Raw genomic sequence first — 21,569 nt, forward strand, 5'->3', positions numbered from 1 at the left:
GCAAGGGAATCGCCAAACGTGCACGCGTTGCCATTGAAAGCAATGCAAAGCATGCACGTTTTTGGGCGAAAAAGCAAATCGATTCCTAAAGGTCTCCTCCTAAGCTTTCATGCACGCTGCATAGACGAGACCTAAAAATGAATGTGTCCTTTTGTAATGTAACTTGCGCTCATGTAAAGAGCTCCAACACCTTGGGATCGAGTTCATGCTACAAACCGCAAAAAAACAGGCAATGCACACTTCTGGCAGGGCAGACGGTATGGAGGAGTGCAGGCTGGCATTCCAGTTAAAGGCGAGTCCTTGACTGGGCAGGGTGGAGGACAGGATCCTGTGTTGTAGATGACTGTATGGCCCTGACTGATGGTCCCCAGCAATCAGAAGGCAGTCACTGCGTTATGAAGATTTGGGGGCTGGACTCAGGGAAAGGAATCCACACATACCTTTTAGCTACCACTTTCAACAGAAGCAACGTTACCTAACCATTCCAGTTAAATTGCTCTGACTTCTTTGGAATCACTCTAGCAAGGCAACACATTATCCCAGAAAAGTTCCCTTACATTTACTTAAAAGGGGTGGCCGTCGCAGTTTTTATGCATGAACTGAGAATCTGGTCATCAATCACTGAATCGGGTGTTTGCTTTTACCTGATTTTTATGATGAATTTCTATGAATATTGTTTGGTGGATGTGGTTATATGGAGAAGTGCAATAAACAATGTGTTTATTGGCAGACAGTGCTTTCAGGCCCCAACCATTTGGACCACCAGGTGACAGGTTTTTACTTTGGATCTGTGACAGACCTCTGCACCTTCTTCGGTGATCTGTCATGTGATCTGATAAATGAGTATGTCCTTTGATCTTTTGCGGAGACTTCAAGTCATGCTTATTTTTAGTCGCGTGCACCCAAGCATTATCGGTAACTGTCATTACAGCCAGCACACAAAGCTCTCTTTTCTAGCATGAAGCTTTCATTGTTGAACTGCGTTGTGTGTGTGTGGTGAAATACAACCTCTGGTTATTTTATTATACTACAGACAATTCTCACACACACCTCAAATATCATAGTTTTGGATTAAAAACTGAAGTTGTGAATCTTTACCGAAAACAGGACAGCCCCAACTAACGTGTCTCACAATCTGCTCCTCTATGCATAGGTGGGATGATCTCTTTTTTGCTCCACTCCCAGATCCTCTGTCCTGAAGATCAGCTTTATTCTGCAAGCTAACTCCAGTACCAGTTTGCCTCGGGCCTGCCCTGATCTGATCAGCCTCACATCGCAGCTCCTAGCACCAGCTCGATATGAATAGGATTTCACAAACAGTAACTGCAGGCCCGCCTCCATGTATGACAATCAACCTCTGCGTCTAATCCACTGAGATGTTATTCAGGCACAAATCCCTTTTTGGTAGCTTGCCGGTGAGCGCATGTAGACAATACAAAGGGGCGGCTTCTACTTAACAGGGAAGGCGGATGAAAAATAAATGTTTTAAAAATCACTTGCGCGCAGGCCGTCAGCCGCCTCTCGGTCCTCTTTGGTCAACTGACTCAAGAAGCAGGAAGCACACAGGCTCCCAGACTCCCCTAGCCAATCATATGCCTGCTTTCACCAGCATAACAGCAGTGTCGTGATTGGTCTGGGCACCATGGTTCGCCGCTCAGACAGGGACTGGGAGCCTGTGCATGTTCTCCACCTAGGCTGAGCAATACAGCCTGGTGGAGAGCATGCCAAGTGCGCATGACTGTTTGGCCAGCCCATGACGGCCAGCCAAACTGTTAGGCGCACTTAACCCCTTCGGTGCTCATGACGGAACGGTTCCGTCATGAGCCACGGTTGAGCTGTGCTCATGACGGAACCGTTCCGTCATGACCACGCCCGCGCAAGATTCCGTCAGCACAGCGGCGGAATCTGCGCAGCATGGAAGGGGTTAAGAGAGTGCCCACCACTCCTCCCCTGCTCTGGACAGCCCAGCTCCACCCCTAACCTAGAACTGAGCCAGTACAGAAAAATAAAATAATAATAACATTGCTTTATTATTATTTTATTTTTCCTTATTGAACTGCTCACAGAGCAGTGGGGCGACACTCCTCGGCCTTAGTGGAGGAGCTCCTGCTGGTTTCTGGGTCAACTTATTAATGGATGTCAGACTCAGCAACGCCCGTCCCCTGCCAAAGTGGCGAGCGGGCCGGAGGAGGAAGCTGGGGGTGGAGGGCTTCAGGGGACAAACTAAAATTAAAAAATAAACGTACCGGATTGCCTCTGCCGTCTGCTCCATCGCGCGCTTCCACCTTCTGGGACAGGCTCCAAGACTGCACTGCGCCCAATCATGACGCTGCAGGAAAGCAGCGTCAGGAATGGCCTGAGCACTGGGACTTTGTGCTCCCAGGCAGACTGGGAACCTGTGCCTGCTTTCTACAGCCCCAGCAACGCAGCTGGGGCTGGAGAAACCATCATTTCGCATGAGGGTTTGGCCAGCCTGAGACGGCCAGGCAAACCCCCATGCTCAGTGAAGGGAGTGTTCACCACACCCCCACCACAGCGTCATCCCCCTGGACCCGCCCCCAAGACTCGTCAGAGTCCTGGGGGATTAAACTAAAACAATAATAAAACGTATTTAACCCCTTCAGTGCCACGCCCTTTCCCCCTCCTGTGCCGGGCGTTGCACTAGTGGGTGGGGTTCATGACGAGATAGTCTCGTCATGGGCACAGCGCAACCGTGCTCCATGACGAGACTATCTCGTCATGGGCACTGAAGAGGTTAAAACTTGTTTTATTATCGTTTTATATGCTGGTGGGGGGGGGGGAGGGGGGTGCTCCTCGCCCTAATGGAGGGGCCGCTGCTGGTCAGACTTCTGAAGATCTGTGTATAGGAAGAGAAAGTTGGCCAAGCTTTTGCTGCAAATCTCAGGACGCTGAAGGAATACACACCAATACAAGCCTCCCTTGAATCCATAGCAGCAGGTTAGACTGAATTTTACACGCTGCCCTGTAAACGCGTATCCATCCATTTCATGTGAACTGAGAAGGCTGTTCAGGCTGGAACAATAGCATTGAATTGCAGGACAACAGTTGGAATAAAGGAAAATGGAAGCAGTCACTTCTTCATCAGGCCAGAGTGTTTTCACAGCCTACAGGGACCTCTCTTTCTCTTTTAAAATCCAAAGCGAGGCATCGAGTTGCTTCTTTTATATTCAACGTCTTCGTAAAATTCTATATTTGCTTTTGTCTAACTGCTAGAAATCCGTCGTCTAGGTGCCTATTATATCATGCCTGGACTATGGTAACTCTGTTTGGGGGCACCATTTTATGTTGCTTTTTATTCTTATTTCAAAAAATTGTGCTGGAAATGCATTATTGTATCCCTTTTGTTTTTTAAAAAACAATTCCACAGGAAATTCTGACTGGCTTCCCAAATAATGCTGTGCTCCCTAATGTGCCCCCCACCCCAAGGACAAACCAGGCCTCACCACTACCAAACTTTACCAACCGCCACTGGGAGAAGGAAGCCTGTGGTATATGGAATGACTGTGTCAAACTCAGCAGGTTTTTACAGGGGTCTTTTCCACAGACATTTCCCACCTGCCCATAGCAGGTCAAAACTGTTACCTAAAAATTCTAGATTTTAACTGGTGCAGCAGTAAAACCAGACCCGGTCATCCTACACCTGGTAAATGCAGTTGTGGAAATACCAGGCACAATCCGAATCGACCATAGCAGCCCCAACACCAGGAACACCACTCTGGTGTACTCGTAATGAAGGCCTAAGAGTATGAGAGCAACTCCATCTCAATGTCGGGTCCTTTTTGTAAGTCCACAATTTAGTGTGACTAAATGTGTGAAAAGATTTGTCTGACGTAATATGTTTTGGAAAGAGAAGCAAGTGGTAAAAAATATTTACAGCAGCTGCTCCCGGTGTAGCATCTGTGTGTACAGACTCCCATCTTCACATTTGTGGCATGGACTACTAATTCCACAATGTCAATCTTCAAACCGCGGCTGTGTTTTACACGGGAGAGAGGGCTATTCTGTTTGTTTCCACCTCACTGTTCCAAATCTCAAAAGTGATCTTCCTCCCCTCTCTGAGGTAGGAAAATATGACGTGGGTGGCTGTGCACGAGCCGAAGCAATATCTCATGTTTTTCATCTTTCAGATTGCAAATACACCTGCCACGCCCACTGCCGCGACCTGGTGCACCTGGACTGCCAGCAGCAGAATGGAAAGTCGATGGAACGCATCCCCGCCTTTGATGCGCGCGACCCCGCCAACAACAACAATAACCAGGTAATGCATGTTTTGTGCGCCGCACCTGGGGCGGCGCAGGCGGCCCTCGCCCTGTCACGTGCCAACGATTCTGAGAACAAGGCACTTTGTCCATTAGCCCCTCTAAGGTGTATGAAAGGCGGTTATAAATTCAGTGTCAGTTTCTGGCCGTTGCCACATTAGTCCTCACTTAATTTACCTGTTCTTTTTGCATTTATTCTGTACTTTCTGTGTTAGAAAACGGGTCGCTGCTGCCATGGCGTAGGGCTTCGACGTTACTGCATTGTAGATTTGAACATTGTACAATATCGTGATAGTTTTCTTCTTTAAAATGCCTAGCCCCAGCGGGGGGTGGTCCTGCAGTTCTTGAAACGTATTTCGCCGGACATTGTGTTTCTGCAGGAGACGCACCTAATAGGGAACTCTTTCCATGCCATGAACAGGCGGGGATATCGCCTTCTGGCCCATTCTGGTTTCACCTCTGGCTCGAGGGGAGTGGGCATTTTAGTTAGGACCTCTCTCCCGCTGGAGGTGGATGAGGTGCTCCACGACGACAGAGGGCGCTACACTGCGCTGGTGGGGAGATGGGAGGGTAAGTTGATTTCGCTGGTTACTGTCTACGTGCCGCCGGGCCTGAAGACGGCCACCCTTGCTGATTTGGGGCGCCTGCTACTTGGGCTTCCGGGGGGGTTTTGGTCTTGGGGGGGGGATTTTAACGCAGTGGTTTCCGGAGTTGAAGATCGACACCCCTCTAGGGACCTCCCTCGGGCCCAGAACTGGCTGGGGGGCTTTCTGGATACCCTGGGACTGATAGATTGTTGGCGGTTGAAACACCCTGGACAATCACAATATACCTTCCACTCCGGGGCCCACGGTAGTCTTTCGAGGCTTGACTATATGCTAGTGCCTGCGGCCCAAGCTGGGATGATTGGGGAGGTGCGACACTTGGCCCGCGGTATATCTGATCACTCCCCTCTTTTGCTACACTTAGATATCGCCTTGGGGGCGGTGGGGAGGGTGGCGCCGATCAACCCCTGGTACCTACGAAACCCCACGATCCGTGCGGACCTGGTTAGGTCCCTGGAACACTATTTTAACGACAACGTGGGGTCGGTGTCTTCTGCCGTCTCCCTTTGGGAGGCCTTTAAGACGGTGCTCCGGGGCCAGGCCCTGTCTCTCATCTCCCATACCAAAAAATGCGAGGCGAAAGGTGGTTCGACTAGAAAATGAGATCACCGAGTTAGAGAGCGAATTGGAGCAAGGTGTTACGGATGACAGACTGCATGTGCTGGGGCTTAAACAGGCCGACTACAAGGCGCTGGTTACTGACTCTGCTAAGAGTATAAGCAGGGAGCAACAGGGGCGTGTGTATGATATGGGTGATAAGGCGGGGAAGTTGATTGCCTGGTTGGATAAGAAGGAGAGAGCGAGTCGAGTGGTGCCGGTTGTTGAGAGGGTGGATGGTGTGTGTGTGATGGACCCCGGTGATATTGTTGATTGCTTTGCGGAGTATTTTCACGGGGTTTACTCTCCGGTCTCTGAGTGATCGGAGGAAGACTCTCGCCTGCTGCTTAAAGACATTGCTTTGCCGTCTCTATCTGATGAGGATAAATTATTGATGGACGCGGCCCCGTCGCCGGATGAGATTGCTTTGGCCATTCGCTCTATTGCTTCTGGCAAGGCCATGGGTCCTAACGGCCTTCCCATCGAATTATATAAGTTGCGCCCAGATAAGATTGCGCCGTATCTCCGGGACATGTTCCTTGAGGCACAGGCGGCGGGCTCCCTCCCCCCTGACCAACGTCTTGCTACTATTGTTGTTATCCACAAGGAAGGGAAGCCGCGGGATCGGTGTACTTCTTACAGGCCTATCTCTTTGTTGAACGCGGAGCCCAAAATCCTTGCCAAGGTACTGGCCAATCGCCCGATCCGGGTCGTGGGCGACCTGATTCATCAGGATCAATCCGGTTTTATACCCCATCGCAATACCGCTTTGAACTTGCGGCGACTGCATGGCATCCTCGCTAGAGCGCCATTCATGCGTGAGCCGGCCATTTTGGCGTCCCTGAACGCTACCATGGCGTTTGACACCTTGGAATGGCCGTATATTTGGGAAGCATTGGCGAAGTTTGGGTTCGGCCCGGGGTTCATCGGTTGGGTGAAATTGCTTTATGATAACCCACTGGCACAGGTGGTGGTCAACGGACGGGTGTCGGCTCCTTTTGTTTTGGGTAGGGGCACGCGACAGGGATGTCCGTTGTCGCCTCTTCTCTTTGCGCTTTGTTTGGAGCCCCTTGCGGAGTGGCTGCGGTGGCACCCTTCGATGCGTGGCCTTAGATGGACGCCGGAGTACGAGGATCGTGTCTCCCTATATGCGGACGATATCCTCTTGTATCTTGCATCTCCGCGCAAATCGCTCATTGTATTGGTGGATGTGTTGAGCTCCTTTGGTCGCAACTCCGGATTGGTCATTAACTGGGCTAAGTCTTGTGTGTACGTTCTCTCCGGGGAGGCCCCCCCCCTTCCGCGGGGGTGCCCTATCCAGGTTGCGCAGTCGGGGTTTAAGTATTTGGGAATCTTTATAACCCTAGACCCGGTGGCCCGGTATGAGCGGAATCTCCTCCCCCCCCCTTCAGCGCCTAAGGGCGGATGTGGCGGGATGGGCGGCCGCGGATCGCTCTTGCCAAACTAACCCTACCGTGGTACGATGGGGGGGTCGCTCTCCCTGATATTAAACGATATTATTGGGCCTCCCAGTTGGCTGCTGTCAATAACGGGATGTATGGGTCTGCTTTGAACCCGGCTTTTGAGATGGACAAATTGTTATTGCCAAGCGGGGATTATAATCGAGCACTATACTCGGGGTCCCTTGATGCGCGATTGACAGGCCCGACGCGGGTCGCGGTGCAGGTGTGGCATGCAGCCAATGCGGCGATGGGGTGGAGGGATCGCTTGACTCGGGCAACGCCATTGTACGCTTCCCGGCGTTTGGGTTATCTGTGGACTACGAAAGGCTTTGAGAAATGGGATATGATTGGTATCAGCAAGGTAGGGGATCTCTGGACGAAAGGGAAATTTAAGACGTTCGACATGCTGAAAACCGAATATCAGTTGAACGATAGGGAATACTTTCAGTACGCTCAGGTCCATCACGCCTTGTGTTCCGTATTCCCGGACGTTGCGGCTATTCCGGAGTCCTCCCCGTTGGAAGATAGAGTATTGGACGGCTATGTGCCGGATAGCACCATTTCGCTGATTTATAAGAAGCTTATCAATGATCGAATGGGTTTGCTGACCTCATTGCGGGAGACATGGATTGCCGACGGTTTGGAACTTGACGACGAGGATTGGGTGTCAGCGGTGGCCTCCCCGAAAGAGGTGGCTATCCCGGCCCGCTTGCGTTTCGTCCAGCTTAAGATACTTCATAGAGTGTACGTCACGGGGCCTGGTTTGATGCGTATGGGGTATTCGGTGGATGGTCTGTGTAAGCGTGGCTGTGGACTACTGGGGACTTTCCTCCATATCCTGTGGGAGTGTCCGGAGGTGACTCGGTTTTGGTGTAGAGTGCATGCGGTGTTAGAAGAAGTCACGCATGTTGCCTTGTTGCCGGAGGCAAGGAGATGTTTGCTGAATGTCTGGGAGCCGACTGATTACAATGTGATGCAGACGCAGTGGGTGACTCTGGGCTATATGGTAGCGAAGCGTGACATTGCACAACTGTGGGGCTCCCAGAGGCCACCAACGGTCTCAGCGTGGAAGGAACACATGGACTGGTGTATGTTCAGAGAGAAAACGGTGTATGTGGCGAGAGGCAAGCCTGGGAAGTGGATCAAGGTGTGGGGTCCTTGGAACTCCTATCGTGGAGGGATTTGCGCCCCGCCCCAGACGCGAGAGATGGATGCTGCTCTGTCTCCCTAACCCGCGCATTCCTCTATGCTCCTGCGGCATGTGCATTTGGTTTCTTCTGCCTGCCCCCCCCCCCCCCTCTTTCTCCCTGGGTTTGTTTACCCCCTCGATACGGGGAGCACATGTTACTACTATTGACCTCCTCTGCCTTGTGTGTGTGATGTTTTTCGTTTTCTTTAAAAATATGAAACCTTTCTTTGCTTGTCTATGGGCTGCGGCCGGCTGAGTTGATTAGCTCCAGTAGCTCTCTTATTGCTTCACCGATGTGGTGGTTAAGATGTGTCTATGCTTATAGTGTGCATTAGCGGCCGGCCTGTTGGTTGTAGGCCCATACTTGTATGTCTCTGAAACTGTAATAAAGGTTTTTCAAAAAAAAAAAAAAAATGCCTAGCCCCTGAGATTATAGAGTTTTTTATTTTGAGTATATGCTTTGCGAGTGCTGTTTATGTAAATCATGAGTTTGCATATTGAGTTTAAAGAGTTAATGAAAACACATTGAATCCTATTGAGGAGTATTGAGAGTGGTCAAGGTTACTTAGTTAAGTGCACAAGTTTATTTGCGCTTGTTTTCGTTCTCAGGTCTCGAGTCCAGTAGGCAGTGTAAGCGGTCTGGATGCGAAAGACGTTTTGTGGGTTTACCAAAAACGTACAGCAGTCTTTAACTGCTCGCCCATTGCTTACCTTTGAATGGTTTTATTGTCACTTTCCTTTTTCCTAGCTTCTTATTTGATGGCTCGCCTTCCTCTTCCTGTGTTGGTCCCTACCATGAAGCATAACCTCTTTACTACCCTTTTGATATCTTTCCACTGCTAAGAATTAGGGAACTACTTGTTTTCCTTTTGTTTAAACACTGCATGTTTTTCTCAACTCTCTCCCTCGTGTTTCTCCCCAGCCAAATTACCACCCCCACGCTCACTGTTTCTCTCTCCCTTATGTGCTGCTCTCTTTTTCTCTTATGTGCTTCTCCCCCACTCCTGTGTTTCTATCTCTCTGGTGTGCTAGAGTGGAAGATGCAGAGTTGAGTGTCATAAAGTTTGGTGGTGCAGAGTGTTGTAGAGTGCATTGGCGTAGAGGGGCATAGAGTTTTAGTGAGGGAGAGCACAATAGAGTAGAGAACAGTAGCATAGAGTGTTGTAGAGTACAGCATATTGGCATAGAGTGCAGTGGTTAGAGTAGAGTGCAGTGGCATAGAGCGCAGTGTTGCAGTGTAGAGTGGTATAGAGTGGAATGGTGAGGAGTGCAGAGGTGCATAAAGGAGTATAATGCATTAGCATAGAGTAGAGTGGTGTAGAGTGGAGTAATGCAGAGTAGAGTACAGTGAAGCAGTGTGGAGTGGCGCAGAGTGGAGTGGTGCAGAGTGGAGTGGTGCACAGTGGTGTGGAATGTTGTAGAGTAGAGTGCAGTGGAGTAAAGCGGAATATGCATGGTGTAGTAGCACACTGTCATTGCAGACAATACATCTTTAATTGAAATGACCATTGCATCTGCACAGACATACAGTTTGACTGATAAACATTTACAGCGCACAAAGGATAATGTATGGAAATGTCATCACCTTGTGTATTGACTTGTTCTGATCGTATTAAAATATTTGTTTCAACCACACTTCAGAATTCCCAAAATTGTGCTTTCTTAGTTCTGATATATTCTGAAAAATTCGCACAGTTAATTTACAGAAATTTAAATTTGTTGTCTCCCAAAAAATAAAAAGCATTGTACAGCCTTCCTCAGCACCCCCTTACTGGTGGCACATAAATCCTCTCACTTTGAAGTCAGAGAAAGAAAAGTAAACACCATACTTGCTGGAAGACAGAGCCCAACATTTGACTTTCGTCTTTGAATGGACAAATGCGACAAAAATAAGAACAAGATTTAAAGACCGGGTTACAGAAAGGGAGCACTTGGAAGGATACGGCGGACAAGGTATGGGCTACAGAACCGACAAACTCAAGCCGGACAGCCTAAAACAAATAAAGCCAGAAAATAGAAAGCAAGCAAATGTGAGCTATGAGCCACAACGCCAATTTAAGCAATGAGGGAAGCTTTCCGAATGTCCCCAAGATGTCATTAGCAAACCAGACAGCTGCTCTGTGTGGTAGGCTTCAACCTAAAAAACCTCTCGAGGTCTCCGACCATGGTTCTTTCATCCACCCGGCCGTCTGAAGGTATCACTCCTAAGGCTTCTTCCTCTCAGCATAGTTATTCCCTCGGTGAACATGCCTACCCTGCTTTTCTTTGCTTATGTGGCAGCGATCAGCTTGTGGATCATTCCACAGCAGGTACGTAGCAGCTCTGCTGACCTTCCAATATGCTCTCCCTTAAGCCCCCAGTGGCGTTTCACTTATGTGCGTGATTGTTGCAGAAAGTTCATTTGTGTCATGATTTTGTGTCCATTAGCCCCCAGCCAGGTATGGCCGGGCGTTCCACTGTCCCTCTCAAACTGATGCTCAGTTGCCCTTCACAGTCCCTGCATTACTTCTTCACTGTGCTTGGGGCACTGAGCTGCAGAGATATCACAGCAACCGGATGATATTCACTCCCGGCAGCATCTGAACCAGGCTGTTGTCCACACTTCCAGGCAACTTCTTTCAAGGTGGTCCATTTGCTGGGGTTTGTTCTGTAGCTTGAGTGTCGGTGCCGAGAGTGAGATGGGCAGGAAAGTTAGGAGTGTAAACCCCACCATCCGCTTCTCTCCTCCCTGTGGGGACCACAAACTGTATTGAACCAAAGGCTGGTCACGCTCTATGACTGCCCTTTGGTAGTGGGGAATTTTGCGTCACTCACGTGAGTGGTGGGCCATATATGGCAATCGCGTCGATGCTACTAGTACTGCTTCATATAGGAAGCAAGGTTGTGCCACTGGGAATGCTCCCTCCCGTGGCGAGGTTTGGTACTGCACTAACAGAGCGGGGTGGAGCAGAGTGAGCAGGTGGGCGAGACCTGTTTCAGAGTGACTGTCGGAAAGCGGCCAGTGTTTTGCACTGTAAGGGGGGTCCATCAACAGGAGGCACGCATCTTCCCTTTGCCAGTTGATACGACAGTTCATCAACGCCATCCTCTGAGTAACACTGAACGCTTAAATGGGATCAGCCCAGTTTGTTGTTCAAAGGTGCGGCCTGAACAGGACGACCAAGCGCACTTTTATCCCATTAGAAGTAGATCCGCACAATGGTGCTCTTATTGTGTATGTCTGGGTCACTTAGCCCCAGGTCACTTTCACAGCTCTGGCAATCACCAACCGTCCACAGGTCCATTGCTTTCAATGGGGTCACAGTGGTAGGCCGGGCCACAAAAACAGGGTTGATAGATGCACAAATTCTTAACCTTTTTAACTTCTTTCGAGCAATTTCCATCAGATGACCAGGTGAGTGTAAAGCAGACCATATTAAAGTGTATGTTGTCACAGGGAATCGTCTGGCTCCAGCATCACAATGCCTCATTAATCCTCCAAAGTGTGGCCTTTCCCAATAAGATAACAAACATGGCCTACATATAATAACAATATTTTTAAAATAGTATAATGACTTCATTGATAGAAAGTTTTTTTCTGAATAATTATCATGATCAAGCTGCTTGTCTTGCAATTAACTCATCCAACAGGACGCTTTGTGTGTAGGATTAAACCAAAAGGTGGCTCTCTGGAGCCTTCCAGCATGCGCGCTTGTTTAAATCATCTCTGTGTTGCGGGACAGCGATTTGTGCTCTCTTCCCCTACTGGATACCTGAGGCAGTGTGGAAGGTAGTAGGGCCTGATGGGGCGCCCAGATGTTTTTTATGACATTTGTGGCCATGGAAATGGGAAGTGTGCCTGGCTGGATTGAGGTCTCAGAGACAACAAGTGTAAGGTCTGTGGAGCTTCACTTTTTCAGTACTCAAACTGCGAGGTCTGCTCGTGGTACAGATTTCTAAGTGCAGGGCCCGAGAAGCACTTCCTCCAACATTAAACATTTAGTGGCTCGAGGCCGGGGTGTCAAATTAGCTCAGTTAACAAAGTTCCAGACATAGTAGTGTGTTTGAGGCCCAGTAACAGAGATTCACAAAGATATCTCTATGTGTAAGAATAATTCTTTCTTGAACATGTTGCCAATTACACTATTGTTTGGGGAGCCCTGGTACAGAGATGCATTCGGCACAAGGCGAGTATATTGCTACAGACACCAACAGGCAGTCACAGCAGTGAACTCTGATCACAGAGCTACAGGTAGACTATAGGCGGTCTTACTTGCTTCAAAATACACCCGTCTTCTGTGTATGACTTGCCACATGGGAGCAACAAAATGTAGCTTGCCCTCATGCCTGCGGGGCTTTTCACTCTTAAACATTTTTAGCCTCTTCGGCTTGGGCGTTGTTAGCCCTTGCAGGTTCGATGGTACAACTTAACAGCATTTCCCAGTTACTTTGTTCAGAGTCTTATTTCACCAGCAGAGCCATGCCACATAAAAAAAATCTATTTAGTTCTATGATAATTGAGTTGCAAATGTGTTTCACTTACTAGGGCACATGGCTTTCCAGTGAACAGCCAAGATGGTATGTTCTAGTAATGATTGGCATTTCCAAGCTATGTGCATTACGAGGAACTCCCATCACATGGACATACATAAATAATACATTAAATCAGAAGGGTGTTTCTAATGAAGTTAATGCTGCTGGAATTTATATTTATATGTCAGTGCTAGGCCGTGCGCCAAAGGTCGAACAGGGCGTGTCTGATCTTTAGTTAGCCAGATGGTGCATTTAATTGAACAAAAATCAAGTTCCCATAAAAGTGTTTGCAATTCAGCAGAAGTTAGTTGTGAATAGCTTACTGCATTTAGAATAAGCCACGTTTTACTCTTATCTCTGAAATAATTTATTTATTTATTGCCACCCGCAGGTTTTATTTATGGACTGAGTAGCTCACTGACGTAGTAGCGTTAAGAAGAAGAAAGCATACAGGACATGGACAGTCAGGACATGTAAATTCATGTTTTATCGCGTGCACTCATAGCAGCGTATCTCTAGGGCTTGGCCATAGGGGCAGAGTCCCTTCAGTGTTGTCATATTGTGTGTTTTGACACCTTTGAACAAATACTGATAAAGAACCGAAATCCAAAAGTAAAATGCTGCTTTAAAAAAAAGCAACACCTATTGGCAGTGCTTGTCGAGAGGATAACGAACAATGCAAGTTTGGCCAACGTCTAATGCGCATCGTCTTGGCACCACATTTGGCAATGGATTGTAGGTAAATCTAAATTTGGTATTTGTAAAGCGCAAACTACTTACGCCTAAGGATCTGAAGGCGTGGGGGCCGTTGGGAAGATTCAGTGAGCTATTGCCCAGAGTCACATGGTGCTGAGCTGAGCTGCTGCCGGCGATCAAACCGTGAACCCTGCGCTCCGGAGTCAGCCGCCCTAGCCTCTGAGTCACACCTGTCCTCCGGTAGGTCTGGTGATGGAATGCATTTTTTGGTGTCTGGCGATTACCATCTCTTTTACTCTTGGTTTTGTTTCTTTTTTATAAATATAATGTTATTTTAATTTTGGGCATTAATATTGTATGTAGAAATCAGTAAAAAAAAAAAAAATACATTATTAGCAAATACTTCTCATCACTATACACTCTTAAAACTAAGGTTCACCCTTAGGATATCATTCATTAGTGCATACAATATATTAGAAGACTTTCAAGAAATTAAAAGAGACCAGTCTATTATATTATATTCGAACCCTCCAATAATCCTCAGATTGTATTATAATTCAGCCCTGCTCCCACAAGGACTGTATAGAAGAATTATATGTCACAAACCTTGTAAAACTACCCGAAGGATATTTAGGTTACATCCACTTTCTTCCATAGTAGGCGGTTCTCCTCCCTGTATCACAATCCAGGAAATGAGTGAGCACCTGATTCTCAAAAGGGTACAAAGGCGAATGGGATTAGAGAGAGAGAACGACACTCGTTACCAGCATGATGGTTGGTAGAAGACCTAGATTGGACTTTGTGAGTCCCAAAGGGACAATACAACTCAACGATTTGAGGGAAGGCATCACTTTTATTAGTCCGTAAACTTGTCTGAAAACTAAAGATGAGTAGCGCTCTGCTCCACCGGAAGGTTGGCTCGTAATTGCTGAACTAAACAAGCATTGGCATAGGTCTCGCCTTTGGGACCTTATAAGTGTTTAGCCATGCAACAGTTGCATAACTAAATACTTATAAGGTCCCAAAAGCGAGACCTATTAGCTATACAAAGTGAATGTGATCGCGATCACGATCAAACATCAAAGCGGCCGTGCGGCCGTGAAAGTGAAAGTAATCGCGGTAAAGCGCGGCGCGCGCGCCCGCGCACATGCACTGTAGCTCCAGGCTGGCCTGGTAGCACTTTTTGGAGCCCTCTCAATAAGTCTCGCCAGACCAGCGCATGCGCTGGGTCAGGCGAGACCTAAAAAGGGAAATCCCAACCTAGGTGAGAAGCAGGTTCTTGGTTTCCAAAGCCACTTCAAAGAAGATAAATGGAACAGATGCCAAGTCAAATAGAAAGTTCAGTCAAAAATCAAATACAAGAGTCAGTACAAGAAACCAGGAGAGGGAGGATGAGGAAGCCAACAAAAGGAAAAAACAACAAAGGAGTGGGAACAGAATCAAGGGTGCGAAATATAACACCAAGAAAAGGAGTAAAAAAACTGATGTTGCCAGACGGGGTCATCTGTGTCCCCCTAACTCTTTAGAGGGCTCTGCCCTCTCTGACCTGGAGTCATCTACCAGCCCTCTGGTGGGTGGGGCAATGTATTTTACCCCGAAACCTCAGTCTTTAAATTTAGCATGGTTCATGTTTTCATGTCAATCATTAAAGATGGCAATGAGCTCGGATTTCCACAAATAAGTAGGACATTATCTTGATATAAACATTCATTTCATGTGACATATGAATATAGCTTGAATTTGATGGAGAAAATTCCTGAAGTACAATTTGTGGGTCTGGTGGGACTAACATTCCTGTCTGACTGCTTATGAAACTGCTAATGTCCTCCCAGTATATATTTAGACATGGACAGGTCCAGGAGATATGCAGCCAAACATGTTGTACAAGAAGGAGTGCTCTTATGGAGGAAAGCTGGAGTGCAGTAAAATATCCATTTGGACAAAAATGCATACGCCTCTAATTTACTCCCCTGACTGCTAAACATTATTTAGTTAAGGCTCTTCCAAATGTCATTGCTGTTTATTATACCAGCTTCTTGAACTCATTTGTTGATCATTTTTGTAGTAGTATCTCGTGATTTGACTTTATACACCTATGCATACTAATTGTTTTCACCAGTTCACATGTTAATTTAACTTTAATTCCACCTTTGCCAGAAAGCTCATTATTTGATTTATGATAGCCAAAACCAAGGTTTTAGCCCACCTTGGAATTTTCTTTTTGAAAAGTAAAGAAATTGAAAGTGTCCCCTGGGTTTCCATCATGTTGGTGGAGATGTATGGCACCCTTTAACGCATGGACAGGAATCCCTGTGACTGCGGATCCTGCAACTGTACGAGATGTACATTAGGACCGCGGACATCTCTAAATTTGGAGTGCGGTTACTCTGCCAGGGCGACGGAGTAAAATACTCTGTTGCCCTGACGGAGTAGCGCACCCTAGATCAGGCCTCATGCCAGCGGCAGAGACAAGGTAGTCTCTGCTGCTGACATGCTGAGGGTTTAGACTACTGTAGGTGAGGCAGGCGGACCTTCTGTATGGTGGAAAGGATGCTGTGCCACTTTTACAATGGAGTATCCTTTCTGCCATGCTCTAAATCAGGCCCATAATCCTTGATTGGGTACTGATAGCCTAGCATCCTCTTTTAATTGACAGAAAATACTCAAACCTATGCTAGGACATTTATTGGCCCACACAATGTTTGAGATCAGAGTCTCTATCTGCTGAAAACCTCTGCATATAGAATGCAGATTACTGTGGAAGGCAGAAAGATAAAAACAGAGAGAAGTGCCATTTTAACCAAGGCTATACAGCCTTTTATGAGGCGGGAGGGGCACTTCTATCCTTCCATAAGTGTGTGGACTGAAGAAGGGAAATATAATTCAGTTAATATAAACTTGCATGATTCTCTTAAATATATATACCCAGATATTTTATGGTTTCTGTGTATTACAGATGTGCACGATCATCGGAAAGCTCTTTTTCTATTTTTATCTAAAGGATAAGGATATCATTTTAATCCACTCAACACTGGCAACATCCAGACAGTCTCCCTCCAGGTGGAGGTTTAGACGTTGCTTGTAGAACGGGACACTCAAGTGACAAGACCCGATGATGACGCTATCTACCGAACCACACTAAGCGGAGAGTACATACACCACAGTCTGTGAACGAGTGGTTGATGATCTCCGAGACAAAAAGTTTTGAGAGTCTGGTACTGAGACTTCTGTAGTTCATTCCCCCCTTTCTGATAGATAAGAAATAGTGCCACCAGACAGAGAAGTTCCAACAAAGAAAGTGGATGCCCTACCTTTTAGGAGCTTGAAATCTCAGATCCTTGCGTAGTAATGAACAACCTTGGCAGACAGATACAGCTGAGCCTCTCTCGGCACCAACGCACAGACTGGAGTTCTGGCTTCGTCTCTACTTTCTACAATCCCAAGCAGTTCCACTCCACAGGTCTTCACAGGAGAGGGGGAGGTGGAGAAATGTAAGTGAACTCCAATGTGGATTCAGGTTCTTTTCGATCCCAGTCTATGGCTGTGATACTTCCTCATAGAGGCCAGTCTCAATTATCCTGGTTGGGATCCCCGTCTTCCGTGGCTGCCATCTTGAATGGGTGGGAGAGAGTTTGGCTTCCCCTGAGGTTTTTTTGCGGAACCAGATGGTGCATCTTGCAGATGCCGCAGCATCAGTCGCCTTTCCGTTTTTTTTCAAATGCATTTTCTTGCAACTTTCAAATTTTTGACTTGATTAAGTTTGGGGTTATACCCACTTCAGGGATAGTATAAAATATAAACACATAATTAAATGGACATATTGGCATTTACATATCGTAAACCTAGCTTAATAACAACGGAGTGCTGTACATCAATTTGGGATTTACAGTTTTTAGTTTCACAAAGTCACTATATTTCACATATTTGCAAATTGCATTGCATTTCCTACACACTTACAATTACCAAGGGTGACTTTAGTTTAGAACCCAGGTCACCAGATCCTAAGTCTGCAGTTTAGCTACTAGACCAGATCTCCTTCCTTACAGGTACTGTTACTCTTTGGCAAAGCGGCACTTTAAAGCCTCTTGGAAAACTATTGGTTGGTCTGTTTCAAGAATAAATAGAGAACTTGGTAGAAAGTCGAAGGACCCAACCCATATCTTTGCTACCCCAAAAGTGTGCTCATTTCTGTATGCAGGGGCATCCATCCTGGAACAGGAAAATTCCCTCTTGAGCAGAAGTAATTTTTAAGGCGTTGAAGCTGCGATGGCGGCTGTTCCTTGGTCATTCCATTCTTTTCCGCCTTTGGCCATTGCATGCTCCATGCAGGGACACCATGCGTCAGTCAAGGCGCAGGACAGGCCCCTCCACCAGTGACAGCTGGAGTAGACTTTAGTGGAGTTCCTTTCTTCAGATGTCGACCTTTAAAACCCAGCACCTCAGATAGTGGCCCGAAGGCAACACAGGCCTCTGTAAGGATCCCCGACTCTGCCCTCTGTGCCCTCCTGCAGGGAAAACTGAAGAGTCACAAATGTTTCCATTTATAACAAATGCCATTTAGATCCTTTTTGTTTCCCTTTGAAGAATTGAATATTTGTTTAGAAATACACCCCAGGCACCAATTTTGAAAGTATTAAGCTCATGAAACTCCCATGGGCGTAAGGGTGTCACGAGGACAGTATTGGACACGCGTGTGCCTTGTTTTATCAGTTTCTAGGCTCCAGACACAAACCAGACAGCAGCTTTCGTGTGGGGCTGGTTGTGGCGGGCGCACTGTTCAAAATCATGAAACCTCGTATTGTTTTCCCCTGGCCTGTAATTGCCTGGACGGAGGCCGATGTGTCGCATACAATGTCAGCGATGTTTCTCTTCTCTTAAAATAAGATGCTTCAGAAAACTTTACAGAGTGGTAATACAAGTGCTTTTAAAGTTGACAGGGCAGGGTCAGTCTTTTGATGTAGTGCAGCATCAAAAACTGTGTGTGCGCTCCAGATGTGGCACACAGAAAACCACAATTGACTTCAGAAGCGGCCTCTGTGGTGGGGCATGGTACGCCAGAGATGCTTTTGTAAGTAGTAGCAGAATCGAGAATTCGACACGGTACCCCAGCTGAGTCTCTGTGTCCTTCGCCAGTACTACAGATGACGCTATGGACCTGGGCATTGTGTACCGGGCATGGCCTCTGACAGTGTTCACAGTACTTCCGGTGAGCCATTCAGACCTAGACGCAGAGCTCCAACTGAGGCTCCGTGCGCTTCACCCAGTACCACAGAGGCGCCCTGTTTCATCTGGGCGTCGTACACCGGATGTGGCTATGATAGTGGTTACAGTACTCCCAGTGAGCAGTGAGTGCCGTGTGCACTGTGCAGTTGTAGCACAGACTCCCCGTGTTGTTCATTCCTTCTTTCTTCCTCTCCACCCCAATATTCCTCTAGCCATTCCTTCCCTAGTGCCCTGGTCCTAATGTTTACCCGCTCAGGTCATCCTATATGATAAATCAAAGGTGCTGTAGGACAGGGCCAGCGTGCATGCATGTGTGCGCGTGTGTGCAGCTTGCACTGCTGCTGCACCTCTTCTTTGCGTGTGAGGTCGTGCGCACTGTTGCTGCAGGTGCCTCTACCTCTTCTGGGTAATATCAGGGATGCTGCGCCGCTGCTGTTGTGGGTTAGTGCGTGCGTGTGTGAGAGGAAGCATGCATGCACTACAGCTACCTGTGCAATAACTGTTCTATGTATCTGAAGGAAGCTTGCGCTACAGCTGCTATGAGCGTAAGTCGGAGAAGCTTTCTAAAAAAAATGTCACCGTCCAACAGCAAAAACGACTGGTGTTTCAGTTGCAATCAACCTGTTTATTAAAAATTGCACGAGTAGTGAAAATTGTGTCGCATGAATTTTGACCCCGTGGGGACTTCACTTGCCTTTTGACATTGAGAACATCAGTAGGAAACAATAAAGATTATAAATTAAAAAAACGAAAACGAGCTAAACATGGATAAACAGCTCACTAGTGGCTGCAGTGCAGCCCTGCAAAGAGAGAGCGGTAGACAGACTCGAGTTCACGTTAACTTTCTATGTAAATTCAGAGCCGCTGCCTCGCGTTCAGGCTTCTCTGACCTTAACATGAAACCAACCGGCAGCACCGGCACACCGCGGTACATTATTTACTGTTTACAGCCGGCGGGCCTTTTGTCTGTTTGAGGTGAGGAGCCTGGCGCGGCTCCCAGGACAAAGGGTCATGCAGGATGGGGAGGGGCAGGGAGACGAGCTGGAGCCGTGATGAGGCGCATGAACCGTGGCTCGGTGGCATCCCTCTAACCCCACAAGCCCCCTCCCCTCTACAGGAGGTGTCGCATAAACCGTAGGACTGTGGACCCTAACCCCACCAACCCGCCGGAGGTGTCACACATAAACCGTGGCTCGGTGGCATCCTCTCACCCCGGCTTGACTACTGGCCTATAAGGAAGTCTGGTGGCCACAATGCACGCCTGTGTCTCTGAAAGGCCGGCTGGGCTGGTTCACATGCCGCCCTAATGGACACACCTTCGTCCAGGCCCGCTGGCCTGCAGTGCCCCACCTAGATTGTTCCGAACTCCGGCCTGGCCTGAGCTGGACTCCCAACCTACAGTGAGTTTTTTTTCTTTCCCGAAAGACTCCATCACTGACGTGGTATCATCTTGCCGACTGTGCCAGTGGCCGCGCGAAGAAAACCACTCTAATGCAATGTTTCACGCTCCTAATGGAACATAGTGCTGGGTCGAAATGGTGCTGCGACCCAAGGAACCGCCATCTTTATATACTGCTTATTGATCCGCTAATAGAAAGCGTCTGGATCTCGAGTCAGTGCTGTGGACCTGCGCGAGGGATGTATTACCGCCCTTTCTATAAGTTAGGACATGCCCTTTGCTTTACAGTGGATCGGATGCCCGTGCTTCTGCTAGTACAGGGAGCTCGGCCGAAACTAGGTGGCTTTGAACGAGGCTGTGCGTTTTGCATAGAACGTCTGTTTGTTCTGGTGGCATCCTTTCAGCGTTGATGCTTGGTACTGATAGCTGAGATCTGAGATTATTATCACAAACATCCTGGCCATTACCCTCCAGTGCTGCATTTGTACAGATGTACCAACTTCTGCAGTCTGTCTGCTCTAAGAAGCTGCACTTGTATGGCTTTCTCCGAGACTTTGCTATTTACAGTAGAGCTATCTGCTCCCATTACTATAGAGACGTATTGTCAGCTTAGAGACTGCCCATTGCTTACCATTGACTGGCTTTATTGTCACTCTCACATGCTTGTTTGTTTGGTAGCTTGAAAGGCCTGTTCGTCCTCACCTTGTGTTTGCCCCTTAAATGGAGCATGCAGTGGTAGAATGAGCGTCGCCCCACTGCTTTTAAGCAGTGCGAAGCAGAAACATCAAATTATCATAATTTTGCATTATTACCATTTTATGCTGCTTCCTGCTGCTTTGCGGGTGGGTGGGTGGGGATGGGCAGCGCTGCTCTTGGAGCAGGGCAGGGGAGGAGTGGTAGGCCTACTCCTAAATGCGCAATGACTGTTTGGTCGGCCCTCTCGGCCCACCCAATCCAGTCATGCGCACTTTCCCTGTTACATTACATCCTGCATGGAGAACATGCCCAGGCCCCCCATTCCCTGGTTGAGCGTCGAACCAGGACGCTCAAAACCAATCACAATGGGATCAGTGGGGCCTGCTTCCTGTTCTTTGATGTGCACAAGGAGAGCAGCAGCAGAGACGCAGGACCAGGCCGGCGGCAAGGTACGTTTATTTTTCAATTAAAAAAAAATATATTTTCACCCTGGGCAAACACCTCTCTCTATCCCCCCTGCGCCCGCCACCCATGAGCCATGCCGGTCACCACTGGGAGCAAGGACCCGTTACTTGTGTCCTTCCACTGCTTGCTTTTCTAGCACTTTTTTATTTTGTTGAAGCACTTCTCCAGAGTGCATGTGTTTTGCAGCTGTCTCCCTCATGTGACTCTCATGCCCCCTCCATGTTCCTCTTTCTCTCCAGTGTGCTTCTCACCCTTCCCCATCGTGATGCGCTTGCCCTCATGTTCTTCTTGCCACCACCCCTCTTGCTTTCTCGCCTGTGTACTTTTCTTTCTCCACCGGGTCTACATTGCTCTCTCTCATCCATTTGCTTTTCTTCCCCTCTACACTGCACATTGCTCTCTCTTTGTCATTTTCTCCCCCTATCCGCTCTTACGTGCTGCTTA

The 21,569-nt window shown here is 47.9% G+C and overlaps 1 protein-coding gene across 1 annotated transcript in view; it reads left to right on the top strand.

The window, feature by feature from the left end:
• RASSF3 (Ras association domain family member 3) overlaps window positions 1-21,569 on the top strand; it is a 530,473-nt gene that overhangs the window by 279,791 nt on the left and 229,113 nt on the right. The window contains exon 2 of the mRNA XM_085653413.1: window positions 4,149-4,279. Coding sequence (XP_085509539.1) covers window positions 4,149-4,279 — 131 coding nt within the window. The remainder of the gene's footprint in view (window positions 1-4,148; window positions 4,280-21,569) is intronic.

Source organism: Triturus cristatus, chromosome 4_1, assembly GCF_964204655.1.
Source record: "Triturus cristatus chromosome 4_1, aTriCri1.1, whole genome shotgun sequence".
In the NCBI taxonomy this organism is placed as follows: Eukaryota; Metazoa; Chordata; class Amphibia; order Caudata; family Salamandridae; genus Triturus; species Triturus cristatus.